The 21,358-nt window shown below is 32.2% G+C and overlaps 2 protein-coding genes across 2 annotated transcripts; one reads left to right on the forward strand and one right to left on the reverse strand.

The window, feature by feature from the left end:
- Positions 1-539: 539 nt before the first annotated feature.
- Positions 540-14,958, reverse strand: LOC113399408 (F-box only protein 11). Its single transcript, XM_026638531.2, has 14 exons — positions 14,542-14,958; positions 10,795-11,035; positions 9,176-9,343; positions 7,344-7,548; positions 7,024-7,246; positions 5,983-6,207; positions 5,214-5,458; positions 4,753-5,079; positions 3,892-4,086; positions 3,290-3,595; positions 2,905-3,085; positions 2,601-2,748; positions 2,413-2,511; positions 540-2,192 (listed from the first exon to the last, which is right to left on the reverse strand). The coding sequence occupies exons 1-14, from the start codon at positions 14,636-14,638 to the stop codon at positions 2,063-2,065; spliced, it is 2,790 nt and encodes a 929-aa protein (XP_026494316.1). The 5' UTR covers positions 14,639-14,958; the 3' UTR covers positions 540-2,062.
- Positions 14,959-15,728: 770 nt separating this feature from the next.
- On the forward strand, positions 15,729-20,889 carry LOC113399446 (CAAX prenyl protease 2). Its single transcript, XM_026638588.2, has 6 exons — positions 15,729-15,957; positions 16,044-16,288; positions 16,972-17,139; positions 17,245-17,313; positions 19,324-19,386; positions 19,857-20,889. Exons 1-6 carry the CDS (start codon positions 15,842-15,844, stop codon positions 20,057-20,059), a joined length of 864 nt encoding a protein of 287 aa, XP_026494373.1. The 5' UTR covers positions 15,729-15,841; the 3' UTR covers positions 20,060-20,889.
- The last annotated feature ends 469 nt before the right edge of the window (positions 20,890-21,358 follow it).

The following is a 21,358-nucleotide window of genomic DNA, read 5'->3' on the forward strand; positions in this document are numbered from 1 at the left end:
AATTTTCGTGTTTTCTTTAGCAGTTCGACGACCGCCGACATCTTGTAGATACTTTCATATATATTAACTTTACTTCCTTACCATATCTGCGCTGTCTACGACTGCGACAATTTTACGAGTTCAGAGAAAGCTAGATTAGTATAAAAATTGTATATAAATTCTATTAATTCATATTCCATACAAGAATGTAATTAAAAGAAAACTAAACCAGTCTATTTTGATTTGGTTTATGTATTATGTAAACTGTAAGAAAGATATCTATTTGTATATAAGAATAATGTATGCTATCAACCATATGGGTAGCGAGTCCAACTTATGGCCAGCAAAGGTTTCTTTATATTACACTGCACTGTTATTTTTTAGTATAGTCAATTAAATGTATTGTAGAAGTATTGAGTGTCTTATTTAATTGGTTAGCACTCAGACAGTAAGTAGAAAAAAATGTACTCCATATCAGGATCATTGTGTTATATTAATTAAACCTGAAGTTAGGAAGGGTGATTTAAAAAAAACTAAAGGAAGTAAATAAAATTCCGGTGTATAATATTATATGATGTATATCACGGCTTTTACAGTGGTATTTTCAGGTATAAACAAAATATTATCCAGTTTTAAATTCAATAAATTAAGAACATACTGACAATTCAATAAATAACAATTTCACATTCAATTCAATTATATAAAGCGTCGGCGCCACAATAATTTTGATGTTATAATAAGTCTTATTATTTCTGTATGTTGTGAACTAAAATATTTCTCTTACACATTTAGCGATGATCACAGATTGAGGATTATAAAAAAGCAGATTCAGAACATACCGTGCTATGGAGACGATTTAACGATTCGAAACTTGCAATAGTGATTACAGAGTAATTTAGATTTTCATTATAGCTTATTGGCTAACTTATCACTATCAGCACTCCGGCCGCTCACGTGCGGCATCCAGTTTCCTAGCATTGCTTGTCGATCGATATCAATACCACATTTAAATTAACAATATAATAAAATATCAATTGTACCTAAGATCTTTTCCAATTAAATACGCACATTCGTTCTTAATTTGCATTTTATTATACACTAACGAGCCGAAAACACGGCTTATGATATCTCTGGAACTACATTATGACTCATAGGCGACTGCACTACAAGCGACAGCGCGATGATCTTCTGAGCATAACGTACGTAATTCATAATAATTAAACATACATGTTGTGATCAATAATAAAAATATAATGATACAAATACATTAATTACTACATTTTCGATTATTGTGAGACATAAATATTTACAAAGCGCGACAGGAGCGCCAAAAAAAGTTAGGCGAGGCGGACTCCTAATCGAGAGATAATAAACGACGCCGGGACACTCGGCCGGGCTCGACGCAATCCCACTGACGCGGACGTCTCGACTTCCTCCCGACTAACAGGAAATTAACTGGTACGAATATCTTTACTAACTAAAACACGAACAATCAACCCTAAACATCAGGAGAGCTAAAGAATAAGTTGCTCCTATAAAAATGAAATCGTATCGTCAAATAGTTAAAAAATACTTAAAAGGCTATTTATAATACAATTAGCTAACCTGACTGCCACAGTCGCTGGATCGAATCAGTTACGTAACTAAACAAAATATCGACTTTCTTGCGATAAATAAAATGTCAATCTTCCTCATGATTATATAACCGTAGACATTACAATATAAGGCTATTAGTATATCTTATAAAACAAATAATATTACTCTAAATATATAAATGTGACACGAAACGTGGGATGATTACAATTTGGGAATGCACGATTCTACACGACAAAATACATTATTAAGTACCGATGATAAAAAACGCCTCTACTTATACAAATAGCGTATCCGAAATCGTTTCGTCTATAAAGTACATCGATAGAATACATAATTGAACCGATTGATTACAAAGTCACATACGACGAAGAGGTAAACAGCGACTCAGGTGAATGTACGATGCGAAGTCAATAAAAATAGTCGGCTAGTGGAGGCAGGTCGCGGCGGGCGGTCCGCGCGGGGCTGCGGGCGCGGGCGGCGGGCGCGCTTAGTTCACCATGAGCGTGTGCGACTCCATGGGCGCGGCCGAGTCATACAGCGTGTCCGTGTCCTGCGTCGGCTCGCCCTGCAGCTGGCATTGGTTTGACAGCGTGCCTGCTCCGCAGTCGCAGAAAAATCTGAAAATTCAAATAATTTAGGTACTTTGTATTATATATTTGAAATATGTAAATCTAATGTTTAATTATTTCTATTATTTTGCCATTGGTATGCGCTATAATATTTTATCAACCAATAATTTATCTGTAAAAGCTTAAGAAAACAGATACGACTTACTGAAGACATAACTTATTATAATAAGACTTAACGAAACGAAAAAGTTTTAAAAGTTAAGCTTACCTGTCATGGCGAATAAATTCCACATCATGTCCTGAATGGCATGTTTTAATGCAATTGACACAAATGGCATTACGATCTGTTGTGTTACAAGTCTGGCACCTAAAATATTACCAATAGTGTTAGCAAATTATTTTATTCAACAAACAAAATTTATTATGCCGCTGTAATAATAATAAATTGTATTCTACCTATAAAAATCATGCATGGGGAAAGAAGTATATGAGGAAATTTTGTAGAGACACTGTCCGCCGCCGACCGCTTTCTCGACTGCATCTTGATTACTAAAGATTTTGTTGCCCCGCACTAACGGAGACACTCCTGACGCTAAACATAGACCTGAAATTGTTAAAAATTTGTTACAATTGCTACTTTATCTTTTTATAAAATACATGTGAAAGCAACAAACCAAGATGTACTTTACGTTTGACGTTGATTGTATGTATTTTTCTTTATACGTATATAAACTAACAATGTATATCGAATGTTTCTTACCTCCAAACCTATTATTAAATATTTGATTGTGCTCTAATGTGGCTGTGGCATTGTTGGTGATCTCGACGCCGGCGGCCAGACCGTCAAAGATGCGGTTACGCCGCAGTACGGGATGACTCTGTGTTGAGATCAACACCCCGGCCTGAGCATTGCGGAATATGTCGTTTTCTTCCAACACACCCTGGAAATAATTTAAAAAAATGTCATGAAAATAAAATATTTTTAAAATTCACTATTCAATAGTCGTACTGAATAGATTATATTTTTTTAACACTTTATAATTAAAGTCTACATTGATCTTGATAAAACCAGTCTATCACTTTGTGATATATATAAAATTAGGAAAATATCGATTTCTATTATAATACGCAAGTAGAATATAAACCTTGCCACCATTAAAAATGCATATGCCCCCATCTCTGCCATCAAAAATCTTGTTTCTCTTGAGTGTGGGGTTTGAATCAGTCTTTATCCACACACCGGCCATGGCATTATCGAAGATTTCATTCTGCTCGAGTATTCCTAAGCCGCCGTTGTACACGAGAACGCCGCCGTTTTGACCACCCCATATCTTGTTGCCACGGATTACGGGATTGCTGCCGGTCCTTATTTGAACTCCCGAGTACAAGTGATTGAATATATCATTATCTTCTAATTTGCCGTGACCATTGTCGTAGAAGTACACGCCGACCTATAAATATATGACACTCGTAGAGCATTCTTTATAGTTGGTTAAGCAAGGTTATATTTACGCAAGTTTTTAAATATAACATATATAACTAATTAATAAATTGGGATCACAGATAAATTTACATGCACTACTATTTAATTCGAAAAAATTAAATAACAATTTTAGCAATATATATAAAATATAATACATTTTCAGTACTAAAATATCTTGAGTAAAACGCATCTTTTAAGTAAAATTAATTCCTATACGTAATTATGATAATATATTCAATTAAATTGTGTAGTTATTTGACGAACCTGTTTTCCCGAGTGTATGCGGTTGCGCCGCAGCACAGGCGTGGAGCCGGTCGTGATCCAGACGCCGGCGAGCGTGTTGGCATAAACTTCATTTTCTTCGATTAATCCCTGACCCTTTTCGTGAACATAGATGCCTCCATGCTGCCCATGGTGAATCTTATTGTGCCTAACTATAGGATCACTGTTTGTGCGAATCTATGGATTACAATGTAAAAATAATCATTAATATAATTGTTACGTTTATTTATTTTATGTATATGGTAGTTTTTTAGAAATCTCTTAGTTTTCTTGTTTAGTTTCTTATATAATGAGGTCCATATTAAAATAATTGTAATTAAGAACAATCTTACCTCTGGTTATGACTGTTATTTAATTTTTTTATATTCAAATATTTATTCATTTACATGTGAACTATGAATTTCTTAAAAAAATGTTTGTACAGTAGCTGACGTAGCAGGTGGTAGTGGATCGATGTTAGGAAAAAAAATGGTAGGATGTCGAACCAAAATTGTTGAATCCCTTGACCCTGACTTATTGTCTTGTCTGTATTATGATAGTTAATGATGCCTACTAAGATCTTAGTAAAGCCTTTTAACATTTTAAGTTACTTATATATTATAAATGGTATAAAGTTACAAATTTTAGCATGGTGAAATATATCATTAGTTTTCATTCCTTAATTAAAATTTTGAGAGAATTAATACAATACAAATAATGACTAAAAAAATACTTAGCAATAAAACTTGTACTGCCACTTCTATGAGGAAATTGTTTTTCAATAAAATTATTTCCTGTAATTTGTATATGACGTGGAATTTAAAATATTGAAACTACTTCGTGGTAAATGTTATCGGAACTAACCTGTATGCCAGCTAATGCGTTCCCGTAAATATTATTGTGTTCAATCAATCCGCGCCCCTCTCCAAATATATACACGCCTCCCTGATGGCCATTATAAATCTCATTGCGGCGGATGGTGGGATTGCTGTTGGACGTGATCCATACGCCCGCAAAATTGTTAGAGTGTATCTTATTATCTATAAACTGGCCGAGACCGGACTCGTGGACGTATATGCCACCAGTCTGTCCGTGGTGGATTTCGCAATGTACTACGGTGGGATTAGCGCCGGCTTTGACTTCAAAACCAGCGATTCTGTTATTGTGGATGTCGTTGGCTTCAAAATAGCCCTGCAAAAAATAGTATATAGATACAAATCACTGCATTAAAGGTACTTGAAGTCACTTAAGATTTCAATGTTGAAATAAATTGCGAAGAAAAGTAAAATATACATTTAGTAAATTAAAAGATAATTTTAACTCACCAATCCATTTTCAAACGTGAATATACCGACATCTCTGCCGTGGTGTATGTGGTTGCGACGCATGATGGGGTTAGCGAAGTTCTTGACCCAGATGCCGGCGAGCGCGTTGCGTGAGATCTCGTTGTCCTGGTACGCGCCCTGCGCGTAGTCCGTCACATACAAGCCCACATTCTCGCAGTCACTGATGTCGCAGTGCTTTATCACAGGGTTCGCGCCCGCGCCGCTCACGCACACGGCGGCTCCCACTGTTGTAAGGGGACGATTAGTCAATAATTTAGATAATAAAACTCAAAGCGGCCCTGCCTACGGCCTATTTCAATGAAAGAAGCAGAAAAGACAAAATAAACAACTTTTATTATATCATTGGTCGAGATCTTGAAGAAAGAAAAAAAATTGCGTTTTGAATGTCGGCGAAGTTGTATATAAGATTTGTTTATCTTTATCGCTTCTTTGATTTGAATATGGTTTAATCAACTCTCATGTTACTTTTATTCAAGGTCAAAGGTTTTTATTTACCTTCTCTGCACATTTGATTGGAATAGATTGGAATATATTACATTAAAACTATAAACGCTTTCTTTTATATTTTTCAAATATTACAAATGTATAATATACAACGTTTTTAACGTTTTAAAAATGCGGGCATTTTCATCTTCATCATCATCATCATCATCATTTGTTTTTTACCGTAGTCATGGTAGGACAAATTGTCTTAACTAGTCAATAATAACCAGAAAATACATTAAAGATGTACATTTAGTAAACTTACCTACACTAGCACTACGTATAATACAATGATCAACGGTGGGAGAGCAATTGTCGGACACTTCTAAACAATAGTGCTTGTGGTGTTGCATTGTGCTGGTGGCGTCTGGGGAGAATTTGAGAGTCATATGACCAGCATACGCGCGGTTCGCGCCTTCCGCGAACGTCAGCGTCGACTCTGCTTCACGTTCCAGGACAACTGACTCTGCAACGTTACCTGCAGCACAACCTGGAAAATACAATGTTTTTACATTAATAATTGGAGTGTTCACGATGTAGAGGAATAATATCCAGTTCAGACTGTAACAGCTTCCAGATGTTCATCAGACAAAATATTTGACACTTAGCTTTTCCATCAGGACATAACATAAGAAAAATCAAGCTGGTTGTGTCGGCCAATTTTCATTAATTGGCTTATATTACCACTTGGTGCTGTAAAAGAAGTGTAGTTGTGTAGTATGAAGCTTTACCCATATATGTTCCCTGGTCACTTCTGCAACACAGACGTATGATGTTAAACTAAATGTGCATAGAAAGAAGATTCAAAAATGCTTGTAAAGCATAATTTAAGTTTGCAAGTTGTATCAAAATTTTATTATAGCAAACATTGTTTTATGTGTATTACTTTTTGGAAAATCAGTAACTAATATTTACATATGCTCACTTTCTTGCCTGACTTTGAACTGAAAATTATATACATATATAAATTTTAATACAATTTATCTTTTATTCCATTAATGTCTTATATTTATTTTTAGCCTTTTAATGATAGTTTGTGTGACTTTTGGTTTTAAATAAGTTATTTATTTAATGCATGAAATGAACATGGTAAAATGAAACTATAAAAAAATACCATAATTTGTAGACGATATTTATCTATAAGAAGACCCATTTTATTTTTAATTAACCACCAAAACTAGTATTGTAGTAAATACTTTAAATCATTATTTATTTAAAATTCTGATGTACAGACAACCACAACAGCATTTTTCTCTTCAATTCAGGTGAGTAAATGTATGTTGTGATTCATCACAAATATCCTCACCAATGAGTTGCACGTCCGTGTCGATGGCGAGACACTCCTCCTGGTAGAGGCCGGCGTGCACGAAGAGCAGCGCGGGCGCTGAGGTGGGCGCGGGCGTGGGAGCGGGCGCGCGCCGGCACGAGCACGCCGCCGCACCGCACGAGCACGTGCACGCGCACGCACTCGAAGAGCTGCTCGACGTCGATGTGCTGCCGCCTCGCTCCTCTACATATTCGAGAGCCGCCTGGTGAACGATTATATATATTACTATTAAATACCACCACGAAAAATTTATTATTTCAGGTTTATTTTTATCATACGAGTCACATAATTGAACTAACCCTAATAGTGTTAAAGTATTTTATACGCGAGTCCTTCTTGGGGCGAAAGTTAGGGCGCACGTGTATGCCATAGTAGAGCTGCCGGAAGCTCTCCTTCCAAGGGTTGTCGGCTTCGCACTCGTCGGCAGCCACGAACTCGAACTGGCACGGCGCGGGATGCATCAACGGAGTGTCGTATTCGAAAACCGATTGATATAAACTTTTCCTGTTCAAACATTTTAAACAGATGTAAGTGACACATAAAAGTTTTCAATACTATTATGATATGTTTACAGTAAATGTAAGCTTTTAGAGATATACTATTAACTAACTATTAATTTCGAGAACTCTTTTTGTCTCACATATCTTTGTGAACAAATATTATCTCAATCATAAATTTTTCCTCAATTCAGGCGACCAAAAAACTAAAATCCGTTTTAATATTTTAGTGATCTGCCGGTCTTTAGTATAACATAGTTTCAAATTAAGTTCAATAATAGATTGGATGGTCCAATGGTTACCTTTTAATGTGACATTGGGTGTTATGTGCCATTTTCACAGATACACGATTGGTTTACAGTGAATAATTTAGTTTTGAATACTCGAAAAACAAAATGTGTAGTTTTTACCCTACCCAATGGTAGAAAACAAAATTATAATATATCTTTAAATGGTAGCCGTCTTGATGTAGATGGTAGATGGAATAGCATTGGATTCCAAACTTCTAGTATATTTCGCTCGTCTAGTATATTTTGGTTATTTTCACAGTATTATGTCATATGGCATATTACTTTGGGTAATGCTGCAGATATTGTATCTGTTATTTTACAAAAGAGAGCAAATCGGTCTATTTATAATCTTGTAGTTAGAGACTCTCTCCAGGATGTTTTTAACAAAGTAGGAATACTCACTGTTGTGTCACAATATATTTACAACAATATTATGTATATTCACAGTAGCATTGATCACTTTGATAAAATCAGTGATAATCATTGTATGTGCACAAGAAGTAAGGATAAGCTTATAATGCCAAGTTTGTGACTCTGCAAAGTCAATAAATCATTCTTGAAGCAAGGTATCCATTATAGATGATAAGAAAGCGTGGAGTTGATGCTTGTTGACTTCCAGGCAGGATATAAACATACTTATAGAATTGTATTTAACTAAAATAACTGTTTTTAGATGTTGAAAAAGAGTAACTATAAGTAGTAGTTTCTTGCCGGTTCTTCGCGATAGAATCTACATTTCGAACCGATAGTAGCTTTACTTAATATAGTTTGTTAAATGACGATTCAAAAGTGCTTGTAAAAGCTTACTTGAGTAAAGTATATTTTGTTTTTTTTTTTTTATGTGAGCTTTTTACAATTATTATTTTTAAGTGTATATGTATGTGTAACAAGTCGACATATATTATAGTAATGTATATGACGTCAAAATCATTCAAGATTCGTATTGACGTAGATAAACAAAAAAGGACACTACTATAATGGATTATTAATTCTTAAAATTTGAATTTCATTTTGGACTAAGTATAATAAAAACGTATTAAAAGTGTATTCTCATACCAGGATTTCATTTATAACGAATCTTTACTGTACATCAGTAGCAGATCGTTTTTGAATTATGAATAACAAACCATAACCGTTATTTCTATGAGGCATATACATGCGACCTCAATACTATAAAACAATTTTTATAGACACTTTTGAAGCATGCCTTTCAGATTATTACCTATTACCAATCAGATATAGATCTTATCACAATAATCTCAATAATATAATAATCTTGCACAGCTGTGTTAATAATAAATATTAGCATTAGTTACAATAAATCATTTAAGTTTAAGAACTAACCACAACTCTGTATCGTTGGCGATTGTGTTGAACCGCTTGCAGACTTGTGCGACGCGGCAGAGATCGCGCTCGGTGAGATGAGACAGGATGCAGAGGAGCACCTCGTCCGGCAGCTCGTACTGCAGGTACTGCGAGACATTGCACACATCCACTCCCTGGGACAGTGATCTGTAAAAAATATGCTTTATATAACAATCAATTTTCATAGGCAGAAAATCATAAACACTAAGAAATTTATTTTTTAATAAGTACAACATTTAATTCTCAATGTTCTAAGTGCATCGGGAAAACACTTGGCTGTGATTATTTTTGACTAGTTTTTTGTTGTTAATGTATTTTAAATTCCACTACGATTGTTTTAGTAGTTTATTCGTGGTGAGATAACAGATGAAAACTGTAAGCTATAAGTGCTCTAACTTCTGTTTCGAGTAAAAGCAAAATAACTACGTTTTTGGCTAAGGGTTTAACTATTGTACGGGATTGATTGGGACCATTTGGTTGTAATTTTGGTTCAGTCCATTTCTATTTAAGCGAAACCGTTTTTGGAAGTAAATAGATGGTTCAGGTTTTAAAGTGGATATTAACCCAATCTGATATCCACAATACTCCATTTTCATCAATCTTTGGAAATCTGCAAGGGTGTAACTCTACTGAAGAGTTAGACCATGTTAATATGGGGATACATCCTTATTACTTACTATATAACAGGAGACGCCTTTCATAAAACCTTTCATTGCCTATAAGTCTAGCAATTTCTCTGACTCAACTATTACTCATCAATGTTTTTTTTTCCATAAAAACTGACCAAAATCATTACATCAGGTTTCATATCTCAGAATGATATTTACATAAACTTAATGGTACTTAAAAACTAATCACAATTGATAATATTTAGAAAGCAATGCCCTTATAAGTTGCATAGTTATGTAACAATAAAGGAGTCACATAAAAATGCAATTAAAATTGTAAACAAGTAATTTCGATTGTGACAATCTATTCACTCAATCAAAATATAAGAAATCTACACAAGGAGCTATACATACATCTATGGAGATTTGATAGTTTAAATGAGAAAAAAGGTGTTGCTATAATTTTTTTTATACAGTAAATGCTGAAAGAAAGTCTGTCAACTAGCTTTCTAATCATAAATATGGAAATTACCAATAATAGAACCTTAACAGTAAGTTATCCTAATAGCAGAGTAAATAGTCATGCCACAAGTGAAAGTAAGCCCAAACAAGAATATGTTGAGTTGTTTACAAATAATATATATATAAACTTAAACCTTGATAAACAACATATTCAAATTACATTAAGAATATTTTAGTACAATAAGGATGTTTTGGGAATTCATTTACTAATCAATGATAAATTATATGTATTGTCTCACATGCACATAACAATTATTTTGTCATCATTTCATTTCAGAATGATGATGGATGATTATAAGGTGTTCTCTATCTATCTACCTACATTTAATTATATACAATTATTACATTAGTAAGCATAGTTTAAAAATCTGTGTTATGTCTATTAAATGAGAAATATATTTTTTTTCTAATTTCCAAATTATCTTTTATTTATTTTAAGTTATATAAGATTAGTTAAGGTACACATACGTCCTAGGCCTCTTCCTAGCTGGCAAGGAGCAGCTGCCCGATGGGCCCGGCTCGTGATAGGCTGGTGGTGACTTGCGGCGCAAGTCGTAAGGACTGTGGTGACCGGCCGTGGTGGCGGCCGCTGCAGCCGGAACGGGTGGTGACCCACCTCCACCACTGCCACTCGGACCGGCACATGCTGTAGCCGCCATCGCGCTCCCTGTCACGTTGTTAGGACACGGCACTGATTCACATGGCTCACCTGGAAATTGTAGGTGTTACTTTACAATTAAGAATAATAATTGAATTTGAATAAAAACATGCAAGCAAAGCTTTTAAAATCAGACTAATAGTCATTTGCATTAGTTTTTTTATACAAATATGTAAGTTTGTTTTATTTTATTGCAACTAGTCTGAAGTATAAACTAAAAAGGTCAAGGTAGCTCCACTTTTCAAGGTAACTTTTATGCTCAATACCTATAAGTGTATGATTTTAGCTATGTTTATTTATACTCTAAGATCTTTTGTTTGATTAGAACAAAATATGTATTGCATTGAAAAACAATAATAATTAATTGCCAGACAGATATTTTGATTTTTAAACATATATATTAATCTAAACAAACATAAATCACTTATTTCAAAAACAGTAAAGTTACATAGTTTTTATATACCATCTAATCAGTCTCATAATTTGGATGTGTTAGATCAGTGATTCCCGAAGTGGTCCAGGTGGACCCCCAGGGGTCCACGGGAGACTTGCTGGGAGTCTACGTAGGCGTGAAGAAAAAATGGGGTTCCATAAGATGTTAATAGGGGTCCACCAAAATGTATCTGCTTTAGATAGTAAAGAGCAAAGATGTAAGCATAGTTTTTATAAGGGCCTACCTACATTGTTTTAAGTACCTAACTAAGCAGATAATATTTTAAGCAACATTTTATGCAAGCAACTGTTACTTGTCCAAACTTGCGTATTCAATATTACATACAATTTCGTGTACAAACTCTCAAAGCGCTATACGCCCGACAATGCTTAGTGCTTGTTCAGTCATGAACTTGATCACCACTATAAATACGTGATGCCAAAGGTACCTACCTTTTTTTTTTTCTTCTTCATCACTTTGAGAGAATCACTAACAAATTCATAGATTTTAATTGCTGAAATACTCGTAGGGTTACCAAGGATAGAATTAAAAGCATCAATATTAAACAACTTTAAATTTAGGTCATATTTTAGTGTTTCTCTCAAACTGTGGTTACGTACACATGCCAATAGGTGGTCCACGAGAAAAATAAGTTGGGAACTACTGTGTTAGATAAATACTTTGATATTGACTAACATAAAGACATTTAATTAAACATTAAATATATTGATAATCTAAAATCTGTTAATTATTTATTATACAATTTAAATGAAAAAACAAAGTTGTACTTCTTTAATTAAAAATCAGATTCTAATTCTAAATTATATGCTAAACTGTACTACTACTTGTGTACTAAACAAATTGCAACCAAACTTTTTAATGAATGATTACACTGTAATTTTTATACTAAAGATATATAAAACATATTAGACATTAGATTGTTACTGTAATATTAACATTTGTATTTTTCTTTTCTAAATAAATAAACTTTAATGTTACTAAAATTTTGTGATTTATTTTTAAATATTCACTGGAATATTGTAAGTTAAAAAAAAAAATTAAAACAACATTGGTAGTCTCAATATCTGGAACACTTCTGTTAATATTTAATTAATTACTACTAACATACCTATTATTTTGTAAGTGTTTGCTAAATAAATTTTATTAGAATTTGTTTAAATATATTACTGCTAAATTAGACAAACAAAACATTTACGGGATATAGTTATTAATCATAATTTTGGCCAATAGATACTGACATTAATAAAAATAATACTATCCGTAGATATACCAACGAGATTTACTACTTATAAATTTGTATTGAAAATAATTATTTTTCTATGTCAGCATATTTTTGATAAGACCCTTGACATTCTAGAACAAAGCAATACGATGATTATTTTGCACAATTGCAACAACAACGACTGACTTTTATAAATTAACAGACAAGAGTAACTGTAAATTAGTATCATAATGTGTTAAATATTTATTATAGTTCTAATACCTATAAATTCCTTTGTCCAATAAATCTGCCATATAGTTCTCTGTTATCTTTCTTGGTTCAAATCAAAAATCATTATTCATATATTTCATTTTAGCGATACATTTACTTTTTGATAATAAACACAAAGCTAAATCTTATCTTAGACAAAATTTTGATTGGCTGCCAAAGGCCTGACCTATTTTGTATACTTCAGCTCTAAAAGAATTATGTTTAACAATCTAAATAAAAACAAGCTAACAACTGAAATCAGATCAGATTTTTTGCAACTTTGTTTTTATATATTATGAATTAAAATATGAATAAATATTATGAAAGTTACAGTCTAATTTGTCAATTTTATGTAATTATTAAACATTTATATAGTTTTTAAACAGAAAAATTGATAAAACAACATTTAAATATTCCGATGAAATTGCTAGCAATGATTTCAGTTGACTTTTCTTGCATATGCTTGTGGTTGTGGTTTAAGAAATTCTTTTTTTTTTTTAAACAACACATCAAGGCACCCATTACTAAGAGCAAAATATAGCCCCATTACTAAAAGCAAAAGGTTTTTTAAAGAATATTCGTGTAATTGTCATCATACGTTGTTTTGATTATCAAGCTTCTACTTGGGGGGCATTGAAAGTTCATAAAGGAATTGCAAATAAACTTTTGGACAAAGGATACATAGTAAAGGCATACCTCATCTACTTCGACTTGACTACACTTTTCTTTATTAGTCATTTCAAAAAAAAAATTACTTAATTGTTTCATTGTAAGTTGAGTCACAAGAAAATTTCCATTTTAATTGTACTACTCAAAATCGTAATAACTATAGAAATTGAATTTGATAATAATGTTAATTAGAAACCGATATTTATATAAATTTACATTATAGTATTCAAATTAAATGAAAAAAACATATGTTGTGTTGGTTATTGACCTACTGACCTTTAAAGTAGTAGGAGGATATAAGTACTTATTTTTTTTATATTTAACAAAAAATAAAATAACTTCTTTTATTTTACTTATATTTACATATATCTTAAATAATCTCCTACACAAAAATACTTCAATAAAACATGTTTTTACTTATGATTTTCAACATCTGCATTTAAACACCTTTTGTTTACATATAGATTGACTAATTTAAAAACAATAAATCAACCAGATATATATAATTACTGTATTCAGCAGATACATTAGTACTTATTTAAGACATTTTTATCGCATTTAAAGGCATTCGTATAAAGCCCATCGTTTCCGAACAGCTGTTTCGTCAAGCTGTATAAAATTAGTCTTCATCTACCAAATCAATACTCATATTGCGCAAAATGTCACAGAAATGCGCTATACAATATTATCGATGGGTAAAAATTTAAAATTTGTAAAGAATAAATATACCGATCAACGTCAACTGCAATAATGATAAACGACATAATTCGTTCATAAACTTAAAAGATCTTTAGCGAAATAAGTAGTGAAATCACAAATGCTTATAAGTTTTACAATGTTAACCGTGGGTAAAATTGTCACAAATATAATAGCAAGCATTAATAACGTTACACATCTATGGAAATGTCGATAATGAGCCATTTGTAATACTTGGAGCGACATCAAACGACCCGGATAACTTACTCGACTGTGTTCTGGAAGGCAACGGTATTCGATGTCCACCTTTTCTTCGCGATCTACGGACGTAAGAACGCGAAGAGGAAAACGAGGCACTAGGCATTATTTCTTTTGCTTCTTATTTTCACTAAAATCCAGTCTAAACAAAGGAGACACCCGCACCAACACCGTCGGCCATTTTCTGTTTAGAATAGATTGGGGTACCGAAACAGGAAATCGAGATTATACCACATCAGTCACTATTAGACAATAAATTAAATATTTCACAGATATTTCACTAATCACTGATAATAAATATAATAACTGTTAACTTATAAAAACATTATTTAACAAATTACACTAAAAATTAACACTACCCTAAAGAAAAGGGCGACTCTCTGTAAGAAAAATATGGCGGATTTCAGATTAACATGGCGGGGGCGATACTAACGCCACCTAACAAAAAAAAAACAACTATTGTTTTTTGCTCAATGCGTTCAATTTACATACTCAATGCGACAAGTAACTGCGTGGCTGTGTAATTAGCAATACGAATTCAACAAAAACTTTTGAAATATCCCCGTGTGGACTAAATCCGTGTACAAACTGAATTAAATATAAAAAATAATTGGTATTACATTGATTGTATTTTATTATTGATTCAAAACATAATTTACAGACGTTTTTAAAGCTTATGAATTGTAATAGTAGTAAATTTTTTTATATCGAAAACAAATCCTATATAGTAAATTATTTCTAAAGTTTATGTTATTTAATGGAAACCTTAAACGAAAAAAAAAGTAAATCAAGAAAGCCTAGATTTATTTAAACTAAAAACTTCTGACATAATATTGAACGCTGTTTTCATCAATGTTTTTATACAATTTGACAGTGTTTAGATATGAGTGTTACCAACTTGGAAGTATTGTACATAGTGCATTTTAGGGGTTAACATAGTATTCAACGCAAACTAGATTTTGAGGGTACTTATAAAAACACACTACTTACTACTTACTTACTACGGTACTTTCTATACACACTGAGAATAAGTAGAAAATTACATTTTTTGTAATGTTCTTTTAAAAATGACAGTTATCAGGAATGAATGTTTCATAACATATTTATGTAACAAAATAATCTTTCACAAAAAAACGCATAACTGATTCAAGGGTAAAATGCTTAAAGAGTTGGCAGCCCTAATATTGGCAGTCGATTAAATGACAGATAACTGTCATAAATCGAGTTTCTTTGTAGTAATTATTTCTTACTTGTTAATTTTGAAATATTAACTAAAAAATTGCAAAAAACATAAATAATATTTAGCACAATGACTTCTATACACTTTATAGAAGAAAACATATGTTTGATTTCTGGACTAGCATGTGTTTTTTTGACCTTTTCATACGTTGGTAGCTTATACATTTGGAGATCTAATTTAAGCAGGTATTATAACATTGTATTTTTTACACTAAATCTAAATGGTATCAATAGATACAGATTATTTTATAAAAAAGTTAATTATTTTGTAGAGACCATCCAACTACTATTAAAAGAAGATTTCTTAGTGTATGTTGTATGATGTTGCTAGCTCCTGTTTTTACTCACACACTATTGAAAGAGGAAATGCTGCAAAAGGGAGATATATATGAATACATGGGCTTTAGAATGTCAGGGATGATATCTGCTTTATTTGTTCCTTTGATTCTGACTGCCATATTATTTTTGGGACCATTAACAATGCATTTCATAGCTGGTACCTGGAAATTGTATGCAGGTAAGTTGTAGAATAAATGAAAATCTTTAAAATGTATTAAGTAGAGATGAAACAGATAGCAGTTTGGCCGGATACCGCATACCGGATATTCGGCTGACCATGTGGCTGGATAGTCAGGTATCCGGCCGCCGGATATCTGGCGAAACTTAGCCGATCGCAATTGCGACCCTTATTCTAATCTAGCTAATGCCAAACAATACCCAAATTTAACAAATTTGCCATAATCTACCTTTCTGCACCTTGCAGCACGAAGTATAGCGAAAGACTTTTTTCTGAAGCTGGCCTTATTTATGAAGAGAAACGCTACCTTTCAATGCAGAGAAATTAGTATTTATTCACCATAATTTGCCCTTAGTGCAGTATGAGTACTAATTCATTCATATTCTTTGAATGAATTACATTAATTTACTATTTTGTGATTAAAAATTTACAACTAAAACTAGTTATACTTAAGTTAAGTGATACTAAGAGTAACTAAAGAATTATTGAAAAATATGTTTCTTTTACCCAGTTTTTTTTATTCAGCCGGATGTCTATCCGGTATTCGAATAGTAGCTATCCTTTTTATGGCCGGATAGTATTATGGCGGCCAGATAGGCCGGATACTGGATAGTTACCGGATATCCGTTTCGTCTCTAGTATTAAGTTTATATTTTAATGTAGTTAAATTTTATATATTTTAGAGCCTATGTATTGGCTGTCGAGCTGGCAAGATTTGGTTTGGTTGCGTAACCATGTTATGGCACCACTTAGTGAGGAGTGGGTATTTAGGTCATGTATGATGCCTCTTCTACTACAATGTCTAGAGCCACTTACTGCTGTCTTTACTGGACCATTTCTTTTTGGTATTGGTAAGTCATTTAAATTTAATAATATCATATATTTAATTTTTTTGATTAATTACTTCATATGTAGAATTATGGAAAGGTAATAATATTAGAACTAATTGTTTTTAGCCCATTTTCATCACCTGCATGAGATGCTGGTAAATGGAAGATCATTAAAGTCAGCACTATTTATAGCATGTAAGTAATAATTATAAGTAATATAATAAAAATAGGTAAATAGTTAATTAGCTTTCCTCTAGTTTAGTATGTTTAATTATAAGTAATCAAGGCTCACTGGTTTCTATTTAAAACCGATTACAATTACAAAACACTGATAATTATGATGTGTAACTAAACATGGATATGTTCAAAATGATTTCTTACTTGTTTTGTCTACAGTAGGTAATCACATAATTTCCCATTTTAAAATGCAAATAACTTTTATATACATTGCTTCTTAATTTCGTAGAATCTTCAAATTTGTTTGCAAAGAAAATTATTAAAGTAAAAGCTAAAACAATTATGAGAAATTCTATTGAGAAGATGGATAATGTTAGTGTAAAGTGATTGCTATCTACTGAAGGAATTAAAGTTGGAGGGGGAACCTTGAATATGTTGGCTCATATTACAATGAAAGCAGGTTGAAATGAAATGGAAGTGGGTTGAGTTGCAGAACGTGATCGGTCAGTTGCCTCACAAAGAACTTCTACTGGCAAAACTCAAAAAACTTATTATAACCCCGCATCCTATATTTTAGGCTGCTCTGAAAATTACCACAATGATAGCCAAAGATTTTCAACCTTTTTCTATTATTGAAGGTTTAAGCAGGTCTGTACAAGTTTTCAATCCAGAAAATGAGCTACCAAGTAGACTGAAGATGTATGACCTAATGCTAGAATTTTACCAGAATACAAAAATACAGCTTTCTAGCATGCTCGAAACATGGCTAAGGAAATATCCTTACTGTCACAATATTTTTTTAAAATAAATGCATCTTAATAAGTAACTTATTTATGACTTATGATTTTTCTACTTAACACACAGTGAAAAATCTAACTGAATTTATGAGTAATTTAATAATAGGATGAAAAATATCAAGAAACATTTCTGCTATTCTCATTGATAATGGCATCAACGTGGTAAAAATATGCGATTTGCTGAGAATACTGCACAATCCGCGTTTTGCCGGCAGGAAGACCAGCAGACGAATAAACAGATAAAGATTAGTGAAGGAGATTGCACAAGCTATAAGCGCTGATCAATATCTGACTAGCTCTTTAATCATTCCTATCGAAATAAACCGGACCCAGATATAGGCAAGATGTTTCTCTCATCAGTGAGGTAAGATTTCAGTGGTAGACTCCTGACATATGAGACAAGAACTGTATCCCAAATAATTACATATACAATCCAGTATTACAAGTAAGACAAGTTTTCGTCACCCGGAAAACATGCCAAAAGCGAAAGCGTTAGTAAGAAACAAATTGTCCATAAGAAATGTTCTTTTCTTACTAAAGCTTACATTAAAGTAGCTCAAAAAATTCCAGTAGCTCTGCATCATTCACTTCAGAGCTAGTTAGTCAAACATTAAAAAGAATAGAGCTAAAGTATTTGGCTATACCGGCGACATCTGTACCTTCGAAGAGGATTATCCCCAAATTTGAATTTGATGATGACATTATCAAGAAGGAGCAGAACAAGCGGATGTTGTGAACTAAATTTGTTTTATTAATCAGAATCAAGAACAAAATAAACTTTAAATTATTTTTTGTGTCTTCTTATAATTGCTTTCTAATGTTTAACTTTTGTCGTTCTAGTTTAGATACATTTGAAAAATAAATCGAGATAAATACTAAGACTATGTTTGATTTTGTTATCCTTAAAAATGTATGGAGTGTGTTTAATATATCTGCATATACTGGTATTAAAAATCGTAATCCGTTCACATCCCTAATAAGTCTTCCCTTTAGAGATCTATTCATTCATTCCCAAAGGTGCACCCCTCTACGTTAAATTATCGGCGTGCATTAGTATGAGTGATGCTCGTGCTTACAAGAAAACTTAGTGTGCGTGAGACGACTGAGAGTAACGCGTAAAAGTTTAACGTGTAGGGGCGCACTTTCGAGAGTAGTATTATAATATGAACTATAATATACATTGTCTATGATATTAAAAAATAGTTACGTAATAATGCATCTTTATTTTCAGTGTTTCAATTCTCATTTACAACTGTGTTTGGTGCATATTCAGCTTATCTGTTTTTAAGAACTGGTAAGTTAAATAATTTTGATACTTTAATTCCACATATTATAATTCTAACTAATATAATATATAAATGCGAAAGCGAGTTTATTTGTTTATATGTTTTCATGTCTTAACTACTTTTTAAAATTTGTCACGAAATTTTGCATACTCATTGTTAAGTGTACAGAAATTGAAATGGGTACCTAATACCTACCCTCTCGAACTCGCGAGTGAAGCTGCGGATGTAAACTTGTTAATAAAACATAAAAAAAAATGCATTTTATCTTTGTTACGATGTAGTATTTTTAATATTATTTAATAATTCCATGGACATAGCACATTTGTCTTGTAAATTATTACTTGAACCTCTAGGCGCGATTATAATTTTGTTGCTTTTCGACGGTGGCTATAAAAACAAAATTAAGAAAGATTGTTTTTTTTTACCAGTTAAGATGACTAGATTTATTTATTAATTATAGAAAAAAATCATGTTTCAGGTCATTTCTTCGCCCCACTCGTTGCACACATATTCTGCAATCATCTCGGATTCCCGAATTTCATTGAGGTATTTCATTTTCCGTTATTGCAGCGACTTCTCATTATATGTAACTTTTTCCTCGGTCTCTTCCTATGGTGTTATTTGCTCATTCCTCTAACTGATCCCTACATTTATGATAATAAGCTGCAACTGTTAACTTAAATTTAAGTTTATTTCCCGTGTTCCGTCGACTTTTTGTTCTGCCAAATTCTTGGATTGTGTTGATAATGTTTTACTCATTAAATTTACTATATTAATTATTTTTAAAAATCATAATTTATACTTTGATATGTATTCGAGTTTTGAGTTAAAAATTATATACATATAAAATTTGTATTATGACTGGTGCATATTTATGGTAACTATATCTAAGTCAAGTGAATATATTAATCAATTCCAACTTTAGTGTTTATGAAGTTGGTCTTTATTCATATTTTTATGTACTATATTTTGCAGTTGTAATTGTGGATATGTTTTTTTTACATTGAAATTTTATTTGACTGTAAAATATATATATATTTTTTAAATATTAGTTCATGAAGTTCATGGATGCAAAGGTCATAGTAAATTGTGATTAAACATGCGAAATAAAAATATCTGTTCTGAATATATCCATTGTACAACCAAACCCTGCGCTGCATTGCTCAACTAAATAAATGCTCTAAAGCATAATTTTCCAAGCTTTATCAAATATATTAAAATACACTGTCGTATTGTTGGTAAGTTCTTGTGACTATTTTAATTAATTAAAATGTATTAAGCATTAATTTAATAAATAAGTCATCAGTTTAATTTAACTAATTTAACCTCATACGCACATATGGAATACTTGATTAAGATACTTATTTATATTAGATGCACTAATAACCATACTATAGCCTATTCTAATCGAAGTAGGAGTAAAGATAAACAAATCCTAGATTTACGTATTTCATGCGATTTACTAATATAGCTAAGCTATATTGTGCACTACCGAGAGTTTTTGATTAATATATCTGTATTTATAATACAACACCATTAATAATATTACACTTAACTAAAGTTCCGACAGTTTAATCGAAGTTCAAAACGTAATTTTTTTGCAAATCCATAATGAATATCATAGATTAATCAAGCTCTTGACCAATGATACCGCGCCAATTCGCTGTCAAATGTAAACAACATTTGGTTTTTGTCATTTTGTTGTTGGAATAGACTATATACGTTTGTGTTATTTTATTATGATATCAGTTATTAATAAATCCCCGTTTGAAATAGGGGATAAAACGATCTGAAATAAGAATTGGTGAAGTATTTGCAATTTCCTAAATCTTTAGCTTATGTTCATTTATTGATCGATGTACCCGAATTGTTTTTTTTTTCTTAATTCAATTTACATATAAAAAAAGTCATTTTTATTAAAGGATTTCTTAGAAATTTTGATTATATATAGTGTAAGCAAGGTTGTAGATTCAGTGATTT

The sequence above is a fragment of the Vanessa tameamea genome, chromosome 19 (genome assembly GCF_037043105.1).
Source record: "Vanessa tameamea isolate UH-Manoa-2023 chromosome 19, ilVanTame1 primary haplotype, whole genome shotgun sequence".
NCBI lineage: Eukaryota > Metazoa > Arthropoda > Insecta > Lepidoptera > Nymphalidae > Vanessa > Vanessa tameamea.

Bases quoted from the DNA above. Each gene is read 5' to 3' on its own strand.
- LOC113399408 (XM_026638531.2), bottom strand. From the start codon at position 14,638: ATGCCTAGTGCCTCGTTTTCCTCTTCGCGTTCTTACGTCCGTAGATCG. The intron at 7,549-9,175 runs GTTAGTTCTTAA...ATGTTTGAACAG, and splicing joins GCCAACGATACAGAGTTGTG to GAAAAGTTTATATCAATCGG. The intron at 2,193-2,412 runs GTAAGCTTAACT...TTGAATTTTCAG, and splicing joins GAATTTATTCGCCATGACAG to ATTTTTCTGCGACTGCGGAG.
- LOC113399446 (XM_026638588.2), top strand. From the start codon at position 15,842: ATGACTTCTATACACTTTATAGAAGAAAACATATGTTTGATTTCTGGA. The intron at 15,958-16,043 runs GTATTATAACAT...ATTATTTTGTAG, and splicing joins TGGAGATCTAATTTAAGCAG to AGACCATCCAACTACTATTA. The intron at 17,140-17,244 runs GTAAGTCATTTA...AATTGTTTTTAG, and splicing joins ACCATTTCTTTTTGGTATTG to CCCATTTTCATCACCTGCAT.